The sequence below is a fragment of the Thalassophryne amazonica genome, chromosome 3 (genome assembly GCF_902500255.1).
Source record: "Thalassophryne amazonica chromosome 3, fThaAma1.1, whole genome shotgun sequence".
NCBI classification, from domain to species: Eukaryota; Metazoa; Chordata; class Actinopteri; order Batrachoidiformes; family Batrachoididae; genus Thalassophryne; species Thalassophryne amazonica.
Window position 1 is genome coordinate 72722194 of NC_047105.1, and position 17023 is coordinate 72739216.

The window sequence follows — 17023 nt, forward strand, 5'->3', positions numbered from 1 at the left end:
AAAAAAAAAAAAAAAAATCTTTTTTCACATTGTTATTATGAGGTGTTGTGTGTACAAATTTGAGGAAAAAAATATTTAATTTATTTTGAAATAAGGCTGTAACATTAAAAATGTGGGAAAAGTGAAGAGCTGTGAATACGTTTGGGATGAACTGCAATTAAGTTTAGCATTCTTAATCAATATTCAAGCAATTAATGTTTTGGTGCCAAGTGAAAAGATGACCCTTAAGACATTTAAAAATAGAGCCTAGGTTAAACAATGTTGGAGTTCCCATTTAAGAAGATGGTTTTTAATCAATGTTTTTGACCTCACAAAGACAGCATGTTTTTTGTGCAAGCGTGTTGCACATTTTGTTTGAACTGCTGTTTGTTACTGGTAGGTGGAACAAATCAGTGAGACTTATTTTCCTTCAACAATGTCACTTTTGGCTGTAGCAGCCAAAATGCAGCATCCGGGGGGGTCCAAAAGTATACTGTCGAGTTTGTGCTGAGGTCCTGGAAGGTGCCACTTACTCGTCTATGAACGTGAGCCCTTCAATTCTGCAGAGAAAATCATACAAATTAAAACATTACTGCATTCACTGCCCAGCTACAGGACAATAAAACGCAACATTTGGAGAGCACAAAATCAACAGTGACAATGGTTCGAGGTGGAGGGGGGTGAGGAAGGAGGGTAAGGCCTTGCCTTCTTAGCAGCCACAAGACAAGAACTGTTTTGGTAAGAGCTGAGGGATTTCCACACGGTGGTTTTTGACATTTCATCAGAAATATTAATGTCAGAGGGGTCACACCTGAGGAGCACGGAGAGGAAAAGGCAGGTAAGATGACAAAGCAGAGAGGGTGCACGTTGGTCAACTTCTCAGCGTGTTAGTCATCACAGGGCGCACTAGGAAATAGACCGGCGCATACCAGAGAAGAAACAAGACAGGCATGAACAAAGAAACATTTCTCTCATAATCCAGCCGCTCTGAGTGGGTGAGTGAGTGAGTGTGTGTGTGTGTGTGTGTGTGTGTGTGTGTGTGTGTGTGTGTGTGTGTGTGTGTGTGTGTGTGTGTGTGTGTGTGTGTGTGTGTGTGCATTGTGACCTGGGGTCATGTGGTTTTGGAGCCTGAGCAGGGAGGTTGCTTTCCAGTGGAATCTGAACAACAGTTGTTTCCTCCTTTTTAGTGCTCATCATAACTAGAGATTCCTGAGTGAAACATTATATTTCAGTCACCACACGTGCATTTGTCTTCTATAATGCATTACAAACAGTACATATGGAGTACCTCCTCCATCTTTTTGGAGGCATCATCAAGGTTTTTTTTCTTCCATTCAGGCATTAAATCATCCAGGTAGCTCAGCTCTCTGTTGGAGAAGCACAGGTCCAGCAGCTTACGGACAAACACCAGAGCCAGCACCTGCCCGCACCATGGAAAAGAAGCAGCTCATTACTGTGTTGTTATGGAGATGCTGCTGGAGAGATGTGGGACAGCTGTTGGCTGTGGCTCCTCACCATCATGGGGAAAATGATTGCGGCAGGTGAGGTCTTTATGATCCAGAGCAGCACCAGACAGGTGAGCTGGGTGAGGGTGAACAGGTGCACCTTCCTCAAGGGAACATGGCGCAAGTAAATGAAGTCTGGCTGGTGTTTTGCTGGCATGCCAAACAGCTTCAGACGGTCAAAGAACTGAGAGGCGGTGATGGGACGGATGCACGGTTTGTGTTTGCACATGTTAAGATGATGTAAGAGGCAAAGGGACAGAGAGAAAGGACAAAATGAGGAGAGAAAAATATTAATGGGCAAAAACTGAGTGCGAGATTTGCAGACAGTGAGAGAAAATAACCGATTATGAAGGTTCATTATCAGGGTTCATTACATTAATTCAATCATTCATTTTCAGCTGCTTATCCAGGTGCAGGCTGCAGTGGCAGCAGAGCGAGCAGCCCACCCACACTTCCCTATCCTCAGCTAAGTCCTGTAACTCCTCCAAGCGGATCCCAAAGTGTTCCCAAACCAGCTGGGAATATAATCTCTCCAGCATGTCCTGGGTCTTCCCCAGGGCCTCCTCCCAGTGGACATGCCTGGAAGACGTCCTTAGGGAGACGACCAGGTAGCATCCTCACCAGATGCCGAACCAACTCAAATGGCTCCTTTCGATGTGAAGACGTAGTGACTCTACTCCTAGTCCCTCTTTGATAATCGAGCTTCTCACCCTGTCCAGGAGTGTAAGTCCAGATACCCGATGGAGAAATCTAATTTCTGACACTTGTATCTGTATTCTTATTCTTTCAGTCATTACCTAAAACTCATGACCACAGATCAGGATAGGGGCATAAATGGAATGGTGAATGGGAGCCTCGCCTTCCGGCTCAGCTCCTTCTTTACCATGATGGCCCAGTACAACATCTGTAAAATTTTAGATGGCGCCCCAATCCATCTATCGATTTCCCACTTCAATTTACCCCCACTCGTGAGCAAGTCCCAGAGATACTTAAACTCCTCCACTTGGGGCAGTTCCTCTCCCCTGACCCAGAGAGGACAATCCACCGTTTTCCGACAGAGGACCATGGTCTTGGATTTGGAGGTGCTGATTCTCATTCCAGTCGCTTTATATTCGGCCTCAAACCGGCTTAGTGCACATCAGAGGTCACCGCCTGATGAAGCCAATAGAACCACATCGTCTGCAAAAAGCAGAGATGCAACTCTGAGGTCACCAAACTGGACACCCTCCAGTCTGTGACTGTGCCTTGAAATCCTGCCATGAACATCATAAACAGGACTGACGACAAGGGGTACCCTGGCGAAGTCCAACTCCTACCGGAAACAGGTCTGATTAAAATACCAAGAATGCGGGCACAGCTCCTCCAACCCCAATTCTAATGAAGTTGGGACATTGTGTGAAATGTAAATAAAAACAGAATGCAATGATTTTCAAATCCTCTTCAACCTATATTCCATTTTGTGCATTCCTCACAATCTTGCCCATCCATACTTTGTCCAGAAGCCACGCCCCTTTCTAGATCCTTCTCACGTGCACCTTGTTAACACCACCTGTTCCTCATATCACATCCTGATTAACCCACCTGTATTTAAACCTCACAGTCCTTCACTTACCTGCCAGATTGTCTCTGTACACTTTCCAGCGCCCGTTTATCAGTCCTGTTTTTGTCAAGAAGTGTATCAAACTACTACTCTGTTACCTCGATCATGCCTCTTGCCTCATCCCAGATGTTGTGTTTGGTCGTGCCTCTGACCACTGCTCATTCATGACTGCGTCTCTGCCTAATCCTGCTAGTACTTCTGCTGCACTGACTGACCACATGTGTACCGAAGCCAAGCCTGGAATAAAGACCATGATTTCTCTTCCACCAAAGCTAGGCTGGGAGTTTGCATTGCAGGTCAGCCACTCGGGTACCGGGCAGCCAATGCAAGGAATTAGGGATTCGTCATCTAAAAGGTCTGTCAATAAAGTAACGGTCCCTTTTTTATTTTCAAAACTATATGGATTTGAATCACGTGCGATTACATCAGCCAACCTTGAACCCTCATGCGCATGCGTGAGTTTTTCCACGCCTGTCGGTTGCGTCATTCGCCTGTGGGCAGGCTTTGAGTGAGCACTGGTCCACCCCTCTCGTCTTTTTTTTTTTTTTTCATTGTTCTGGCTCAGACTGCCGCTTTGCTTGATCAAATTTTTTTCAAAAACTGAGGCACATCCAAGTGGACACCATTCGAGAAATTCAGCTGGTTTTCAGTGAAAATTTTAACGGCTGAGAGATTATGGAGTGTTACTGTCGCTTTAAGGACTCCCCATGGAGCCGTAGGGCGCGCCGCGCCCGAGCCACTGTCATCTGCCTGTTTCGAGCTGAAAACTTCCAAATTTAAGCCTCTGTTGACCCAGGACGTCGTGAGAGAACAGAGAAGTTTCAGAAGAGCTCGGGATCAGCAGTATTGGACATTCCACTGTTAAAGGATATTTTGTAATGAAAATGTGCGGACAGATTCGCGCGTCGGCACCCAGCCGTTCATCGCGCGGCCCCACAGCAAAACACCTCCGTTGGAAGCATTACAGGACAAGTTTGAACATGCCCAGCTGTTAAACAATTCTCGGATACTCACTCGACTGAAAGCCATCGAAAACTGCCTGAATCTTACGAATGGTTATCAACACGGAGGTGTTTTGCTGTGGCGCCGTGCCATGAGCGGCTGGGTGCCGATGCGCGAATCCGTCCGCACGTCTTTCATTACAAAATCTCCTTTAACAGTGGAATGTCCGGATCAACTGCTGATCCCGAGCTCTTCTGAAACTTCTCTGTTCTCTCACGACGTCCGGGTCAACAGAGGCTTAAATTTGGAAGTTTTCAGCTTGAAGCAGGCTGGCGACGGCAGCTCAGCGCGCCTTGCGGCTCTGTGGGGAGTCCTTAAAGTGACAGTAACACTCCATAATCTCTCATCAGCTGTTAAAATTTTCACCGAAAACCGTCTGAATTTCTCGAATGGTGTCCACTTCGATGTGCCTCACAGTTTCTGAAAAAATTTTGATAAAGCAAAGCGCCAGTCTGAGCCATTCCTGAACAATGGATAAAAAAGACGAGAGGGCTGGACCACTCCTCACTCAAAGCCTGCCCACAGGCGAATGACGCAACCGACAGGCGTGGAAAAACTCACGCTATGCGCACGAGGGTTCAAGGTTGGCTGATGTAATCGCACGTGATTCAAATCCATATAGTTTTTGAAAAAATTAAAAAGGACCGTTACTTTATTGACAGACCTCGTACATTCCATAATATAATCAAGAAAACTCCGAAAATCTGGAGAACGTTCTACACATAAGCGGCAAGGCTGAAAACCAACAATGAATGCCCGTGACCTTCGATCTCTCAGGTGGCACTGCATTAAAAACTGAGATCATTGTGTAAAGGATCTTACCGCATGGGATCAGGAACACTTCAGTAAACCATTGTCAGTTAACACAGTTCGTCGCTCCATCTACCATGCAAAGCGAAAGCCATACATCAACAACATCCAGAAACTTCACTGCCTTCTCTTGGCCCAAGCTCATTTGAAATGGACAGACGCAAAGTCGAAAAGTATGCTGTGGTCTGAGTCCATATAGCGCCAAATCACAACAAACAGTTGCCCCAAGGCGCTTTATATTGTAAGGCAATGGTGTGGTGGAAATTACATTTACAAGGCCAGTAGTGCATCTAGTTAAAGAATCACCCTCAAATTGTTTTTGGAAATCATGGACATCATGTCCTCCGAGCAAAAGAGGGAAAAGACCATCCAGATTGTTACCAGCGCAAAGTTCAAAAGCCAGCATCTGTGATGGTATGGAGGTGTTAGTGCCCATGGCATGGGCAACTTACACATCTGTGATGGCACCAACAATGCTGAAAGATACATCCAGGTTTTGGAGCAACACATGCTGCCATCCAAAAAACGTCTTTTTCAGGGACATCCCTGCTTATTTCAGCAAGACAATGCCAAGCCACATTCTGCACAAGTTACAACAGCGTGACTTTGTAGTAAAAGAGTGCGGGTACTAGACGGGCCTGCCTGCAATCCAGACCTGTCGTCCATTGAAAATATGTGGCACATTATGAAGTGCAAAATACGACAATAGGGACCCTGGACTGTTGAACAACTGAAGCCATACATCAAGCACCTACAAAGCTTCAACCATTAGTGTCGTCAGTTCCCAAATGCTTATTGAGTGTTGTTAGAAGGAAAGGTGATGTAACAGTGGTAAACATACCACTGTCCCAGCTTTTTTGAAACGTTTTGCGGGCAACTATTTCAAAATGAGCAAATATTTGCACAACACAATAAAGCTTATCAGTTTGAACGTTAAATATCTTGTCTTTGTGGTGTATTCAGATTGAATATTAGGGTGAAGAGGCTTTGCAATCATTGTATTGTTTTATTTACATTTTAAACAACGTCCCAACGCCAATGGAATTGGGGTTGTACTTTGGTCATATAGAGACCGGATCGCAGTTTGTTGCAAATCCGGTACCTCATACTTCCGCAGCAGCCCCCCCCCCACAGGATACCCCAAGGGAACCGGTCATACGACTTTTCCAAGTCCACAAAACACATGCAGACTGGTTTGTCATGCTCCCAAGACCCCTCCAGTATCCTTCTGAGGGTAAAGAGCTGAGAGTTCATTACAATGCAGTAGAATTAACCAGACCAATTGAGAGACAGACAGGTATGGCCAAATAAATACAAAATTGGAGCATAGGGACCAACAGAACAAACCTGAAATTAGGGATGGGAATCCCTAATTGGTAAGATTTTAATCTTACAGATTCTGCCTATCTGTCTATTTCATTTTTGATTCCCTACAAGTCTACAGAGATTTCAATGTCAATACATCTGTCTTCCTGGTTACTATATACAGAGTTTTTACATCATGACATTTCATCTGAAATTAGGACATGAGCTTGCAAGGTGAAACTGTCAGAAAATCATGCTGGCATTGACAAGAGGAATTGATAAACTATGATGTATATGATTCTGATGGATTGAAATTGAAATTTTTAGCAACAATTCTGAAGTGGGACCCCTCGATTCACAACCTCCCTGCCCTATGGTCAAAACTGCTAACAGTACAGAACAGAAAATAAATACAGATGTAAAGAAGTTGTATAGAAGAAAATGTTCTTTATTTTATTTTATTATCTTTTACTTATTTTTCCCTCATTAGCACATATGGTGAAATGTACCTGTATTCCTTTTAACGATGACACTCCCATGTAAAGGAAAACACCATACAACACCGGCATAGGAATGAACTGGAAACAAAAAAAATACATCAATTCATTGAAGGAAAAGTCTTAACACAAAGAAAAAACATACATGCTTAAAATTCCCATGATTTTATGTTGTGGATCCACTCTTTCTACAAATATATCCAAATTTATTGCTTCCTATTTCAGGTTAGAGTCAACCTCTTCAGCTTCTGAGGCTTTGGCGAAAGTCAAGGCATAGACGCTGTAAAATGCAGTGAATAGATAAATCCCCTCCTCAGCAATAGGCTCAAAGCCAGAATACGTACTTCCAGGAACAAATTTCCATTCGGTCTAGTTGAAAATAACACTGGTTGTACATTAGAACATATGATACGAACATATCAAATTTGAAAAATTCAACACATTTTAGCTGCACAAATGGGACAAATCTGGAATGGAACTAGGAAAATTTCCGGTGAGAAATCAATGAAAATGGCTGCATGCATGGTGTGTCAGCGTTTGACGCACCAATGCGTGCACTCAGTTAAGAGCGCCTTCTTGGTGCTACTGATGTGTATTATTGACCTGCCTTTCAGTTTCTTTACCTCTCTGACTTGAGAGCATCAGCAGAGACAGACTGGCTTCCTGCATTGTCGTTGGGATTCTACACAGCCTCACATGCACTGGCCATAACAATTACATGTATATGTTTGACTCAAACAAGCACAAGAATTTTGTTGATCCATTAACATATTGTAAACTGTTCTTGATAATCTGGTTAGTCTGGATCTCGTCGAGTATGTTTTTTTTTTTTTCCTGCATGTTTTTAGACATGTTAGACTTGTGTACAGTTGCTTAGCTTTTTAATTACGTTTTCATTACATGATGATAGAACAATGTCCCATTTGCCATTTGCTGGTGCAGGGGTGTGGAGTAGGTGATTAGAGACCCTGCAAGCTTCTGACGGATTGTTTGTTACTGTGACGCTACTCTGAACTTCACATGGTGTATACGCTTCTTTTATTCTGTTTAGCGCGTCATAATTTCATTGCAATTCACATTCATTTCTAATTCATGTTTTCCTTTTCTGCTGTTTATAGCAACCACCCAAAGCAAGCCAATAATGTGCTCAGAATCCTTATATAATTCCATGTAGTTTATTGTTTTCATAATAATCATCATCATCAAGCTTTCCATGCTTTTCTTGTCTACAGGGCAGATATCGAGCACATAATTTAAAATAAGTTGTCTCCATGCATGTTGTCCATCTGTTGCTGCCCTGCCACTTTATAAAGTGATCTTCCAAAAGGGAATTTAATCAATGTGATGAGAACAATAATGATTAAATGGAGCTCACCAACACAAACTGAATCACCTCAAAAAGACCATGCCTGATTTCTAAAACTCCGCCAAGGCCATGGGGTCACTGACGCCATAACATCTACACGCCGTGGAATCACTGAACCTAAAAAAGTCTAACAATGATGATTGCTAGTAAAAAAAAAAAGTTTCATCTGCTGTGACTGGATAGCATGTATCCTTAGCGCTTGGCATCACAGTTTATTGCAACTTGCACCTTTCCCACAAGCTACTGTCATCTGAGCACTGATACTGATATTGTATGTGCTTATAGACAAAAACAAATAGACAAAATTCAATTTATTATTCAACTAAACTGCAAATATATAGATTTTTTAACATTTATGAAACACTTCTCTAAACAAGGCCATAGGGTCACTGACCCTAAAGAGATTCCCTCCTTGGCACAGTGATCTATTCAACAATTCAGTGTTACAACCAAAACTATAATATATACACTTTTCTTTCCTTTATATTTGACATCCTTGACCATGAAAACATACCACTAGAACTTGGAATCACTTTTATGTCTTTATTAGTTCAAAAGTTATTGTATAAAAACGATTTTTCGGTAATGGCGGTTTTCTTAAGGATCTAGTGCCATAACATTTGAAGCTACGTCAAATCTGATGACACCTTACTGAATCAGTACAGATTCAGCTACAATTTGGTGTTAGTTGTGCATCTCTAGCTTCATTTGTCACCTCACACTGACACATTTTCTATTTTCCCTATATTTTTGCATATTCTGGATCACCAGATCCGGAATCCGGATCCAATCATCACCAAACTTTGTTGTTTGATAGAACATTTGACTATGTTACACCCTAATTTTTTTTCAAGCCTTTCTGCCTTGTTTTTGTGGAGTTAGAAACTAGAATGTCAAAATTCCCCCTATCCCGCAATGGTGAAGAATCCTTTAAAAAATTCCTGGATCTGGATCGTGATCCGGATCACCACTAAAATTTAATCACTTGTTCCTCTTGTCATTTCCAACCACTCCACAAAATTTCATCAAAATCCGTTCAAAACTTTGAGTTATCCTGCTGACAGACAGACAGACAGACAGACAAACAAACTCGACCGAAAACATAACCTCCTTGGCAGAGGTAAAAATCTAACCATGTTCTCTTATACTGTGGAAGAACAACAGTTTGCTTGGAATTTAGGAAAACTTGCAAACTAAAAAAGGTTAGTTTTCAATGACAGAATCCTCTGAAAATACAGAGATGTCATAATGTTGAGAAATTGGCAGATGCAAAATAGTTGTGCCTTTTAAGTTAATTCATGTACTAGCATACAAACATTAAAGACATATCAGGCCAATTTTGTTGCAGCTGAAAAGTTTTCCAGGCAGGACTAGCAGAAGTTAGAGATAAAGATTGCAGAGTGTTTTGATTTTACACATAAGCTTCAAAATATTTTATGTTAATAAGGTAACAGGCTCAGTGTAGGCACTAGAGATGCCTAACTCTTGTCAAGACAAACTTAGGACAAACATGTAATTCATGAACTGTAACAAATACGTTACCAATACATGTATGCTGTCTGTGGCCAATTGGTGGAAAGTAAAGACTGCAAGCATAGATTAAATACTGGCATGTTTCACCAAATCAGGCACCATCAATCCTGCATTTTGTTCTGTACCACTTTTACCAGCAATTCTATAACCACTCTTATAAAAATGAACATGTACACGTTCATACACTCTGCTCATTTGAAAATTAAGGCATATACATTCCTGCTTCGTAACCAGAATTTCATGGCTTCGTCAGTCTAAATTTTGCCATGATTTACAGCAGTCGACAATCTTAATCCACCTCACCGCTGTCATTGGGGTGGATTTCTCATTCTTTACGGATTCACGGTGGAAAAAGCATTTCATTTCTGCTTCTCTAGCCAGCGGGCCGGCACGCGCATTGCTTCAGACGGATCACGTAGGGTTCCTCTTCTCACTGAAAAAAGTATAAATGTTTTTTTTTCCTCTCTCTCTCGGGTTTATATCTCGCTGATGTGTACACTTTTGATTGTGAAATGTACTTTTGCATATTTTTAACAAAATTAAAGCATAAAGATCATTTGGACCAACTTTACTATAACAGAATGGAAAGAATGATTTTTCATCTGTACACTTGTCCATCTTGTTAACATGATAAAAAAAAACCTTAAACAAAAGAAACAAAAAGCTAACATCTCATAAGTCTCCACATTAAAAATGATAAAATAACTCAAATTTGTTTAAACTGTCCACACACACACACACACACTATACATACATACATACATATATATATGTATATATATATATATATATATATATATATATATATGATTTTTTTAAACTATGTCCTATGATGCTGTATTTATTCACATACATCACATATTCGGATACAGTTTGGGACAGGTGTATCTTGCATGCACACGAGCATGCACGCACACACACACACACACACACACACTGTATATATATATATATATATATATATACGAGGTCTGTCAATAAAGCAACGGTCCTTTTTATTTTTTTTCAAAAACTATATGGATTTCATTCATATGTTTTTACGTCAGACATGCTTGAACCCTCGTGCGCATGCGTGAGTTTTTCCACGCCTGTCGGTGACGTCATTCGCCTGTGAGCACTCCTTGTGGGAGGAGTCGTCCAGCCCCTCGTCGGAATTCCTTTGTCTGAGAAGTTGCTGAGAGACTGGCGCGTTGTTTGATCAAAATTTTTTCGAAACCTGTGACACATCGAAGTGGACACGGTTCGAAAAATTAAGCTGGTTTTCAGTGAAAATTTTAACGGCTGATGAGAGATTTTGAGGTGATTCTGTCGCTTTAAGGACTTCCCACGGTGCGAGACGTCGCTCAGCGCTCTCAGCCGCCGTCATCAGCCTGTTCAAGCTGAAAACCTCCACATTTCAGGCTCTATTGATCCAGGACGTCGTGAGAGAACAGAGAAGTTTCAGAAGAAGTCGGTTTCAGCATTTTATCCGGATATTCCACTGTTAAAGGAGATTTTTTTAATGAAAGACGTGCGGACGGGACGCAGCCGACGCGGTGCGGCGGCACAGGAAAAACACCTCCGTGTTGATAACCATTTGTAAAATCCAGCTGGCTTTTGATGGCTTTCAGTGGAGTGAGTATATGAGAAATTGTTAAACAGCAGGACATGTTCCAACTTGTCCTTAAGGCTTTCAACAGAGGTGTTTTTCCTGTGGCGGAGCGTCGCGTGAGCCGACGCGCGGACCCGTCCGCACGTTTTTCATTAAAAAAATCTCCTTTAACAGTGGAATATCCGGATAAAATGCTGAAACCGACTTCTTCTGAAACTTCTCTGTTCTCTCACGACGTCCTGGATCAATAGAGCCTGAAATGTGGAGGTTTTCAGCTTGAACAGGCTGACGACGGCGGCTGAGAGCGCTGAGCGACGTCTCGCACCGTGGGAAGTCCTTAAGCGACAGAATCACCTCAAAATCTCTCATCAGCCGTTAAAATTTTCACTGAAAACCAGCTTAATTTTTCGAACCGTGTCCACTTCGATGTGTCTCACAGGTTTAGAAAAAATTTTGATCAAACAACGCGCCAGTCTCTCAGTAACTTCTCAGACAAAGGAATTCCGACGAGGGGCTGGACGACTCCTCCCACAGGAGTGCTCACAGGCGAATGACGTCACCGACAGGCGTGGAAAAACTCACGCATGCGCACGAGGGTTCAAGCATGTCTGACGTAAAAACATATGAATGAAATCCATATAGTTTTTGAAAAAAATAAAAAGAACCGTTACTTTATTGACAGCCCTCGTATATATATATATATATATATATATATATATATATATATATATATATATATTTATATATAATATATATATAATTTTTTATAACTATGTCCTATGATGCTGCATTTATTTCAGATACATCATATATTCGGATACAGTTTGGTACAGGTGTATCTTGCACGCACACGAGCATGCACGCACACACACACACACGAACACACACATACATTTCCTGCCTTTAGTGGATGTGCGATAAAGCAGATTAATTAGTACATCAGTTATTCTTCTAATGATCACAGAAAACTCATTATCTTCTTAGCTGACATAATTATTTTTCACATATCATGGTTGTTCCACTGTCACAATGTTTCCTAGCCAGTGGAGGGCAGCAGTGTACTCGTATATTTGGAAAAGCTCACCTGCAGCGCTCCAGTCATGAACACAGAGCAGCCCATGAGGAGGAAGATGACCAGGCCAGTGAGCCTCTGTTCTCTGATGCCCAGGAAGCGAGGCTGCTCTCCAGGAGCAGAGGTCTCTGACTCCAGCTTCAGGCTGTTGACATGACTGATAGACAGGACTGTGGCGGCTACAAACCAGGGTAAACCCATGACAGAGCACACTGCCAGCATCAGCCCTACCATCAGGAGATCCAAATGGTACCCACAACCCTTCTGTAATACAGTTAAATATCACACAGAAAACACAGTTGCAAATCTGTGCAGGAACCTGGCTGCTGATGGGCTCCTGGACTCAAGTCAAACTGTAGGTCAACAGTGAAAATGCCTGCTGGAACAGGGACTTGCAAACGCTTCATGGTGTATGCATGACCAACCCTGCCCTGGATTCTGTGTACCTCAACCCTTTGATTAATTTATAGCGATGATTACCATCCTCAACTCATTATGGGTGATTCTTAGACTACGGGCACTTATTATGTCCTTTGATCATATTGTATGAAAAACAGAAAAAAGGGGAAATTTCACACTTTTATAGTTATCTTTACAATGAAAGTATGTTAAGAAATTTGTTCTAGTAGTCTATGCAAATATTGCCATTTTGTGCTTGTCCCACACCCAGACTTTTGATCTTCAATGATAAAAATGAATGGTAAAGAAACGTTTTTTCTAATGTTTTAAAATATCTCTGAATAAAATAGCAGTAAAATAATCAAAACATAATCGGGGTATTCAATGTCATACAACTGTTGTGATTTTTTTTAAACAAAATGTAGTTGTCCCACACTATTGCCGTAATTTCCACCACAACACTGTAATGTCCCTTTAACAGTTTTGTATGAAAGATTGTTTGGGTAGTTTCTATGGAGATAAACAGTGACATCAGAGCACATGTATATAGCGCCAAATCACAACAAACAGTTGCCCCAAGGCGCTTTATATTGTAAGGCAATGGTGTGGTGGAAATTACATTTACAAGGCCAATAGTGCCCGTAGTTAAAGAATCACCCTTATATACAATATTGGCAAATGTTTTATATTTAACAAAAAATACAGTGCATCCGGAAAGTATTCACAGTGCTTTGGTTTTTCCACATTTTGTTATGTTACAATCTTATTCCAAAATGGATTAAATTCTTTTTTTTTTTCCAAAAATCTACACACAATACAATGACAATGTGAAACAGGTTTTTTTTTTTTTTTTTTTTTTTAGATTTTTGCAAATAAATAAATAAATATATAAACTCCCTGAGAAATCACATGTACTTGTACATAAGTGTAGCCTTTGCCATGAAGCTCAAAATTGAGCACAGGTGCAACCCGTTTCCACTGCTGCTCAAGGAAACCCTACCATTATTTAATGCTTCGATCTTAAATATGATCAATCTATCTTTATTAGTTGGCTATGTACCACAGGCTTTTAAGGTGGCAGTAATTAAACCATTACTTAAAAAGCCATCACTTGACCCAGCTATCTTAGCTAATTATAGGCCAATCTCCAATCTTCCTTTTCTCTCAAAAATTCTTGAAAGGGTAGTTGTAAAACAGCTAACTGATCATCTGCAGAGGAATGGTCTATTTGAAGAGTTTCAGTCAGGTTTTAGAATTCATCATAGTACAGAAACAGCATTAGTGAAGGTTACAAATAATCTTCTTATGGCCTCAGACAGTGGACTCATCTCTGTGCTTGTTCTGTTAGACCTCAGTGCTGCTTTTGATACTGTTGACCATAAAATTTTATTACAGAGATTAGAGCATGCCATAGGTATTAAAGGCACTGCGCTGCGGTGGTTTGAATCATATTTATCTAATAGATTACAATTTGTTCATGTAAATGGGGAATCTTCTTCACAGACTAAGGTTAATTATGGAGTTCCACAAGGTTCTGTGCTAGGACCAATTTTATTCACTTTATACATGCTTCCCTTAGGCAGTATTATTAGACAGCATTGCTTAAATTTTCATTGTTACGCAGATGATACCCAGCTTTATCTATCCATGAAGCCAGAGGACACACACCAATTAGCTAAACTGCAGGATTGTCTTACAGACATAAGGACATGGATGGCCTCTAATTTCCTGCATTTAAACTCATAAAACTGAAGTTATTGTACTTGGCCCCACAAATCTTAGAAACATGGTGTCTAACCAGATCCTTACTCTGGATGGCATTACCCTGACCTCTAGTAATACTGTGAGAAATCTTGGAGTCATTTTTGATCAGGATATGTCATTCAAAGCGCATATTAAACAAATATGTAAGACTGCTTTTTTGCATTTACGCAATATCTCTAAAATTAGAAAGGTCTTGTCTCAGAGTGATGCTGAAAAACTAATTCATGCATTTATTTCCTCTAGGCTGGACTATTGTAATTCATTATTATCAGGTTGTCCTAAAAGTTCCCTGAAAAGCCTTCAGTTAATTCAAAATGCTGCAGCTAGAGTACTGACGGGGACTAGAAGGAGAGAGCATATCTCACCCATATTGGCCTCTCTTCATTGGCTTCCTGTTAATTCTAGAATAGAATTTAAAATTCTTCTTCTTACTTATAAGGTTTTGAATAATCAGGTCCCATCTTATCTTAGGGACCTCATAGTACCATATCACCCCAATAGAGCGCTTCACTCTCAGACTGCAGGCTTACTTGTAGTTCCTAGGGTTTGTAAGAGTACAATGGGAGGCAGAGCCTTCAGCTTTCAGGCTCCTCTCCTGTGGAACCAGCTCCCAATTTGGATTAGGGAGACACAAAAACTTTCCTTTTTGAAAAAGCTTATAGTTAGGGCTGGATCAGGTGACCCTGAACCATCCCTTAGTTATGCTCTATAGACAGACTTCTGGGGGGTTCCCATGATGCACTGAGTGTTTCTTTCTCTTTTTGCTCTGTATGCACCACTCTGCATTTAATCATTAGTGATTGATCTCTGCTCTCTTCCACAGCTTGTCTTTTTCCTGGTTCTCTCCCTCAGCCCCAACCAGTCCCAGCAGAAGACTGTCCCTCTCTGAGCCTGGTTCTGCTGGAGGTTTCTTCCTGTTAAAAGGGAGTTTTTCCTTCCCACTGTAGCCAAGTGCTTGCTCACAGGGGGTCGTTTTGACCATTGGGGTTTTTACGTAATTATTGTATGGCCTTGCCTTACAATATAAAGCGCCTTGGGGCAACTGTTTGTTGTGATTTGGCGCTATATAAATAAAATTGATTGATTGATTGATCATCACTGACATGTTTCCACAGCTTAATTGGAGTCCACTTGGGGTAAATTCAATTGATTAGACATGATTTGGAAAGACACACACCTGTCTACATGTAAGGTCCCTGTGCAGCCTTTCTTATGGCTGTCATGCATGTTTTTGACAAAAGGTGGCAGTATTGTTAAAGTTGTTCTGAATTTGAGTTTGAAGTTTGCCACCATTGGGCTTCCGTAGTTGGTTAGACTTGAGAGCAGAAGCAGCAGAGCAGCAGACTAAAGTAGCACAGCAGCTTTACCTGGTTTTCACAGAGTTTTGGAAATATATGTCTGTGAGTATGACTACATGTGTTGTTTTATGCCAAATATGTTTAGTTAAAGGTCATTTTATAAAGATAAAATTATTTTGGTCGCAATTCTAATTTCTGTTAACCCGTCTATGGCATTTCCCACTATGTGTTAGCATCAAGCTAAGAAGACGTGCTATTAATATTTAAGTGTTTGCAGCAATAATGCTAGCCACATTTAGGAGCATTTTAAGCACTGTGTTATATCTGTATACATGACTGAACACAAAAATATTTTATTTTAATACATTTCTTTTTGTGTATTTTAGTTTTACAGTACCTTCAAGTGTGAGGCAAGAATTAAACAGGCTGAACCTGGAAGACTTTGTCTCTCATTAGGAGAACTGTTTACCTGTCTGCCAAACTAAACACTTACGTTCAGGGAGGGCAGAACAGTAAAAAGACATCCTTCTCATCACACTCTGCTGGAAAACAGACAGTCTAAGCTACAGTTGCAAGTGTTGAGCAACAGAGAAGACTCAAACATGGCAACTCCTACAGAGAAAGACAATGAAGACGCACTGGAAACTAGATCAAGAATATCTAGTTCCTTATGTTCCAGCCAGCGTACTTCATCATCCATTGCTGTCGCCAGGGCACGAGTGAAAGCCGACGCTGCTAGAGTAAAACTCTCCTTTGCACAAAAGGAAGCAGACATCTTGAAACAACAAGCTGAACAGCTTAAAAAGAAAGCTGACCTAGATGCCGACCTACACGTACTCAAGTCAGAGAAAGAAGCTGTGGCAGCACTAGCTGAGGCTCAAGCTTGGGACGAATCCACGCAGGAAAGTGGAACCCCACAACAGCCCCAACTGGTCTGAATGCCAGCTACAGATCCAGCCCAACGAACTCAAGACTATGTGCAGCAACTCGCAGAGTTAAACAATGATCTGCAAACTCTGTGTGTAGGTCTGCCCGACCCTACATCTTTATCAGTTTCACGGCCAGCAATGGACACCGGTGATGCAGCAATACTCAACAAAAAACCAAGTGGTCACCAACACAGTGTAAACAGTGAGGACTTTAAACCCTTGCCATTTCTATCTGCTACCCCAGCACATGGAACTGGGATGGTCACACCACAGCACTGCCATGCTGTCAACCCAAAGTGAGAGCCTACCATCTGGAATAATGATCAGTATGGAGGGAATCCAGTCAACTACAATAGTCCACTTTATTATTCTC

At 41.3% G+C, this 17023-nt stretch overlaps 1 protein-coding gene across 3 annotated transcripts in view; it reads right to left on the reverse strand.

The window, feature by feature from the left end:
• Positions 1-322: 322 nt before the first annotated feature.
• The window catches only part of slc4a8 (solute carrier family 4 member 8), a 187815-nt gene continuing 171114 nt past the window's right edge, over positions 323-17023 (reverse strand). For 2 of the 3 annotated variants that reach the window (XM_034166718.1, XM_034166717.1), the window contains exons 19-25: positions 12273-12524; positions 6711-6779; positions 1495-1668; positions 1268-1399; positions 1085-1188; positions 685-790; positions 323-539 (exon numbers count right to left, since the gene is read on the reverse strand). In XM_034166718.1, the coding sequence (XP_034022609.1) occupies positions 534-539; positions 685-790; positions 1085-1188; positions 1268-1399; positions 1495-1668; positions 6711-6779; positions 12273-12524 (843 nt within the window). In that variant the 3' untranslated portion in view covers positions 323-533. The remainder of the gene's footprint in view (positions 540-684; positions 791-1084; positions 1189-1267; positions 1400-1494; positions 1669-6710; positions 6780-12272; positions 12525-17023) is intronic. The other variant, XM_034166719.1, reaches the window with a different exon arrangement.